Source organism: Hyaena hyaena, unplaced genomic scaffold (assembly GCF_003009895.1).
Source record: "Hyaena hyaena isolate Hyena2069 unplaced genomic scaffold, ASM300989v1 scaffold_361, whole genome shotgun sequence".
NCBI classification, from domain to species: Eukaryota; Metazoa; Chordata; class Mammalia; order Carnivora; family Hyaenidae; genus Hyaena; species Hyaena hyaena.
Genome location: NW_024080991.1, coordinates 358,897 through 365,643, shown reverse-complemented (window position 1 = coordinate 365,643; position 6,747 = coordinate 358,897). Strand labels below are relative to the sequence as shown.

Below are 6,747 nucleotides of genomic sequence, written 5' to 3'. Positions count from 1 at the left end.
CAAGGGGGAGAAGAAGGGGGGAAATGGTGGGGGAAAGGGAGAGAGGCAAACCATGAGAGACTCTTGAACGCTGACAAAAACTGAGGACGGATAGATGTGGGGGGGAGGAGGGATGGGCATGGAGGAGGGCACTTGTGGGGATGAGCACTGAGTGTTATGCGGAAACTAATTTGACAATAAACTATTTGAAAAAAAAAAGAAAAAAAAAGCTAGATTTCTTTGAGGGTTATACTTAAAAAATCTAAAAACACTGATTTAAGGGGAGCCTGGCTTGCTCAGTTAGTAGAGTATGCAACTCTTGATCTCAGGGTTCTGGGTTAAAGCCTGACACTGGGTGTTCAAATGACCTAAAAATAAAACCTTAAAATACTTTCATAAAACCACTGACTTAATATAACAGAAGGATTTTATTATTTCATTAGAATTATAACCATAGGCAACTTGATGACCTTAACTACAACAGTTTAACAGTATTTAGATAAGAATGGAGGAAAGATCATTTTGTTATGGACAAACTCTAGAAACTCCTATTTGGAAAGGTATAGAGAGATTCTTGCTCTAAAGCAAATATATTTTAGTTGTAAGGACTTCACTTCAAATATGTATCAGAATCTCATTATGCTAAAAGCAAAAAGACTGCATATCTAACAATTCCTGAGTGCTTTTGCTGACAACTTCATAATTCTGAAATCAGAGAAGTGGTAAGTGTTTGAAGCATAAATCTGTATGTGAAAGAGAACAGAGATTTCATTCACCTTGTTATGGGCTGAATTACGTGTCCCCATCAAATTTATATGTTGAAGTCCTAACCCCCAGAATATAACTATATTTGGAAATATGCCTTTTAAGGAGTAATTAAGATGGGGTCATTGCGAGGCACCTGGGTGGCTCTATAGGCGACTCCTGATTTTGGCTCAGATCATGATCTCACAGTTGTGAGATCAAGCTCTGTGTCAGGCTCCGCACTGAGCATACAGCCTGCTTGAGATTCTGCCTCTCTCTGCCCCTCCCCCACCTCTCAAAATAAACATTTTTAAAAATGAATACAACCAAATAAAATAAAATAAAATGGGATCATTAGGGTAGGCCCTAATCCAATTATGACTGGTGTTCTTAAGAAGAGGAGACTACAAACACAGACAATACAAAGGACTGAGGGGCAACTATGGGAGAACATAGTAATAAGGCAGCCATCCAAGTCAAGGAGAAAGGTCTCAGAAGAAATCAACCTGCTAATGTCCTGATCTTGGACTTCTAGCTTCCAAGCTGTAAAAAAATTTCTGTTGTTTAAGCTACCCAGTCTCTGGTATTGTGTTAGGGCAATCCTAGCAAACTACTACTTACACCTTATATTCACAAATTAACAACCTATGTTTGGTTTACCTAAATACTCTCATGACTAATTTATACAAAATTAAGAATACATATTAAAACTTGTTAGTAATATAAAAATATAAAAACAGGTCAGTGATGGGTAACCTGGCAAGCACCCAGAACCATTGATCCTAGACATCTTAATAGTAAACAAAAGAGAGAAAAAGTAGGGTGATACAAAGAGAGCACATTTCAAAGTCAGGCTCCTGAGATAGGCATGAAAACTATGTTAGACACCTTAGAAAGGACTACAGCTCAAAAGAGAAAGCAGGAAGGCCTGTCTAAAGAGTTCAATTATAGTTCAACATACCTTTTTTTAAAATGTTTATTTTTGAGAGAGAGTGCAAGTGGGGGAGGGGCAGAGAGAGAGAGGTAGACAGAGGATCCCAAGCAGACTCTGCACTGACAGCAGAGCACCCAATGTGAGGCCTCAAATCTACAAATTGTGAGATCATGACCTGAGCAGAAGTTGGACTGACTGAGCCACCCAGGCACCCTGCCACATTATTTAAAAGTTCAAAAGCTGACAAAATGAAAGAAATCAAAGAAACAAAAGAGGCAGCAATAAACATTAGCTGCCAACCCCCACCCAAATTTTGAAAAAGAGAACACTGTACTCAAGATACTGAACATAAGCAAGCACTTTATAGATTCTCAATGAAACTTTAGACTATATTATCAAAAAGATGATTTAATGACAATGAAATAAGAAATAATGATTAAAAGCCAATATAAGCTCAGCAGAAATAATACATGACAAACTAATCATTTAATTTACTTCTAACATAAGGGTTAGCAGACTGGCGGGGGGGGGGGAATGTACCTTGATTTTAGCAAGACATTCCAATACTAATTTTCATAATAACCTTATAGAATATAATTTAAAAATCTGGAATGAATAAGAGTACAATTAATTTTTGGCTGTAGGAAAACTCTTCTCCCCCCAAAATGAGTGAATAAGACATTAGTTTGCAAACAGGTTTTTAGTGGCCCTATCTTATTAACATCTGTTATTTTTAATTTAACATCTTTAAGGAGACATTAATAAAAAATTCAAGATTTTAGTTTAAAAAGAAAGAAACTTAACAAATTTCTGTAGGAAACCCCTGGGTGTGTAGTTGACATGGGTAAAAATTTGCTAACTAACAAAGACAGATCTTACTACTAAAGGAGAAAAAAAGCATGATATGCTATGCTATGATGCCACATTAATAGGAAGAATGCCTAGGGTGCTTGGCTGACTTCGTCAGAGGAGTATCTGACTTCAGCTCATCTCACAGTTGGAGCCCCCATCAGGCTCAGTGCTGTCAGTGCTGAGCCAGGTTCAGATCTTCTGCACACCCCTCCCCCCGCCGCCCCTTCCCCACTGGCACTCTCAAAAATAAATAAACATTAGGGGCAACTGGGTGGCTCAGTTGGTTAAGCGTCCGACTTTAGCTCAGGTCATGATCTCGTAGCTTGTGGGTTCAAGCTCCGCATTGGGCTCTGTGCTGACAGCTCAGAGCCTGGAGCCTTCTTCCGATTCTGTCTGTCTGTCTGTCTGTCTCTCTCCCCCTCCTCCTTCCCCTCTCCCTCTCTCTGGCCTTCTCCCACTCATGATCTCTCAAATAAAATTTTTTTTAAATAAATAATAAACAAACATTAAAAAAATAAATAAAAGAATGCCCAGATCAAAAATATATGAACAGGGGTGCTTGGATGGCTCATTCGGTTAAGCATGTTACTCTTGATTTTGTTTGGCTCAGGTCATGATCCTAGGCTCCTGGGATTGGGCCCCCTGTTGGGCTCTGTGCTGACAATGGAGTACCTGCTTATGATTCTCTCTCTTCCTCTGCCCCTCTCCCCAGCTCACACAATCTATCTCTCTCTAAAAAGAAAGAGAGAGAGAGAGAGAGAGAGGAAGGAAGGAAGGAAGGAAGGAAGGAAGGAAGGAAGGAAGGAAAAAAATATCAAGAGAAGTCGGAAGACATAGGAAAAACCTATCTTTCTATCAAGTTTCTTTATTTTTTAACCAAAAGCTTGGATTATTAATGTCTACATTAAATACACACAATGAGTGATAATAACAATATCTATTTAAAGAGTGCATTAAAATTTCTCAAACTGCTTTTTCTGTTTACCATCAAATGTAAAAACAACTCTGAGACAAACAAAGCAGTTAGAAATAGTCCCATTTTACTGTCTTCTTAAGGTTCAGAGGAGTAAATGAGTTTCCTCAGTTCATTCAAGTTGGTCCAGAGTACGAATGTGGAGCATGTGACTCCTCGTCAGTGTCTTTTTAACAACTTTTTTCTATCTCTTTAATAAGTAATACATTTTCATTGTACAAGTGTTAAAAATCAGAGAAATCATCTCCTTAAACAATGTATTAAGAATAAGAAAATTTGACTTTTCTTTGAAATTAAAAAAAAGGAAAAGAAAAACTCACATAAAATAAGGAAAAATTTTTGCTTTTCATAATACTATGCTGAAAAAACAAGGTGAAGTGGGTCAGTTAAATAGAATAAATAATATTTTCTTAAATGGCCATTATCTAATTTTCATGTTACTACTCTTAAAATAACACCAAAATGTAGACATTTCCTTAATCTACTAGCAATATTAAGATTTCTCCTCTTTGCATGCTTAAAGAAAACAACCTAAACTTCAATTTTAAGTACAAGGTAAAACCATTACCTTGGGTGTGCTTCCTTTAATGAATTTTTTAATTGAAGACAACAAGCCAGTTTCATTTTTCGGTGTTTTTTCTCCCCCAGAAGGTAGGCTATCATCAACCTCTGAATATTTCCTCTTTGCTCTAGCAGTGCGTTGTGTTTGGATTTGATTTGACTGCTGAGAAGCTTTCCGTGTTCTCAGCCTCATCTTTTATGGGTGCCACATATAAAACTACAAGAGAAAAATAACAAGGGTTATTAAAATTAAACCTACTGTGGTCAAATGTGCCCACCTTATATTATAAAAACCCTTTGGTGCAAGTCTCCAGGAGATTAAATTAAGAAACCATAACTTTAAGTGAAAGGATGCTTTGAACTTTTACACACTATCCCAAGTAACCTTCCCAACAACTTCTGAATTATTTTACCCTATGATATAATAAAAATACGAGTAACAACAAAGAGTGTGCATACTCTTTCCATAGAACTATGCAACCTCCACCCGTGCCAATATTATCATTCATTCAATCATTCAGTCAAGAAATATTTATTGAGCACTTACGACATTCAAGGCACTGGGCTAGGTTAAGCACCTCATAAACAGTAAACAACAGGGGCGCCTGGGTGGCTCAGTCGGTTAAGCGTCCGACTTCGGCTCACGTCATGATCTCACGGTTCGTGGGTTCGAGCCCCGCATCGGGTTCTGTGCTGACAGCTCAGAGCCTGGAGCCTGTTTCAGATTCTGTGTCTCCCTCTCTCTCTGTCCCTCCCCCACTCGTGCTCTCTCTCTGTCTCAAAAATAAATAAAAAACAAAAAAAAGTTTTTTTAAATTAAAAAAACAAACAAACCAAAAACAGTAAACAACATACATAAGGTTTCTGTCATCTGGAGCTCACAATGTAGTGGGAAAACCCTCAATGAATGAATGAATTACCAGAGCATGATTCTAATGATCAACAATCACGCAAATGTAAAAAGAGTAGTTGGATCATTCAATTTATAAGATCATTTGATCTTGCCACACATGATACTTTAAAAATTGAATTCACATGAGAAAGAAATTATGAGGCAATCTACTTGAACTCTCTCACTTTATAGATGAGAAAATTAATGGCTGACAAAACTATATCAAGACACAAAGGTAGTTAATAACATACCCTAAATTAGAATCTGAAATAGAATATAAAAATTACCAAACTAAGAAATGTGAATTCCAATCCTACTTCGATCACTGCTAAACTATAGTCACTTAACTGTGTTTTTTTTTTACTCATGTAAAGAATACATTCATCTTACCATCTTGAGCTTCAAAATTAAAAAGGTATTAGAAAAGACTATAAACTGCAGAGAACGTCAATGCTACTCACAATAGTGACTTCATTCACAGAAAATCTAACTCCATTTAAGCATTCTCAACTCATAAAGATGCCAAAAATCCTGGCAAAGGGTAGTCTTCACCAACAAATTAAGAAGCATAAGACACTGTGTCTTTACGAAACCAGCAGAACAGTCACAGAAAAAATGTTAGAAACTTTTAGCAAGTTATACGTACACACACATACACACATCATCTACTCCAACAAAAAACCCCAAACTCAAGGGATTCACCAGTGAGGTCCCTAGATACCTTTACAAACAACTATTTTTTTCCCTATCAGCAAATGGTGCTCAGTTTTATGCTGCCATCCCAAAATAAAAAATGCTGCCTTCTTCCCTGAAGAGTCAATGTTAACTTCTAAAGTGATTTAGCATTCAATGCATGTATTATTTACTTTAAAACCTTATTTAGAGTACATAAATGATGTCTTAATGCCTTAATTCTTCAGCAAAGCACTCCTTAGAAAAGGAAAGTTCCCATATAGCAAATCAAGGGGGAATTCTGAAAACTTATTTTTAATAAATTTCTGTAATTTTTTTTGTAATTTTTTAAATTAGAGACAGAGCAAGCAGGGGAGGGGCAGAGACAGAAGTAGAGAGATCATCTTAAAGCAGGCTCCACGCCCAGCACAAAACCCCATGTAGGGTTCAATCCCATGACACTGGGACCATGATCCAAGTGTAAATCAAGAGTTGGATGCTTAACCAACTGAGCCACCCAGATCTGTTCTCAGCTTTTTTTGTTCTTTAATGTTATTTTTAATGTTACTTTTTTTTTTTTTTTTTGAGAAAGTGAGAGAGAGAGAGAGAGATTAAGAATCCAAAGCAGGCTCTAGGCTCTGAGCTGTCAGCACAGAGTCTGACACAGGGATTGAACTCCTGAACTGTGAAATCATGACCTGAGCTAAAGTTGGCAGCTCAATCAACTGAGCCACCCAGGAGCCCTTTCTTGGGTATTTTTGGGGGGAAAAATTTTTTTTTCAGTTACAGAGGGGCTCCTGGGTGGCCCAGTGGGTCATGATCTCAGTCATGAGACTGAGCCTTCTGGCCCTTCCGCCCCCTCCTCCCCCATCTAGGCTCCTCACTGGGAGTGGAGCTTAAGATTCTCCCTCTCCCATCCAAGTACTAACCAGGCCCGACCCTGCTTAGTAGATTCTCCCTCTCAAACAAACAAGAAAAACACCTTAGAATGAATCTATCTTAAACCCAGAATCATTAAATGGGAATTATAACATCTTATGAAACAATACACTAATGTAAAGTAGGTCTTAAAAGACTAAAAGCATATAGGCTAAGCCCAGTCTTAAAAAGTTTGGCTCATTAAAACTGAAATACTTATTG

At 37.6% G+C, this 6,747-nt stretch overlaps 1 protein-coding gene across 4 annotated transcripts in view; it reads right to left on the bottom strand.

The window, feature by feature from the left end:
- CTDSPL2 (CTD small phosphatase like 2) overlaps nucleotides 1-6,747 on the bottom strand; it is an 81,211-nt gene that overhangs the window by 49,071 nt on the left and 25,393 nt on the right. For 3 of the 4 annotated variants that reach the window (XM_039250063.1, XM_039250060.1, XM_039250062.1), the window contains exon 2: nucleotides 4,051-4,260. In XM_039250063.1, coding sequence (XP_039105994.1) covers nucleotides 4,051-4,236 — 186 coding nt within the window. In that variant the 5' untranslated portion in view covers nucleotides 4,237-4,260. Of the gene's footprint in view, nucleotides 1-4,050; nucleotides 4,261-4,590; nucleotides 4,678-6,747 lie in introns of those variants that run through there. The other variant, XM_039250061.1, reaches the window with a different exon arrangement.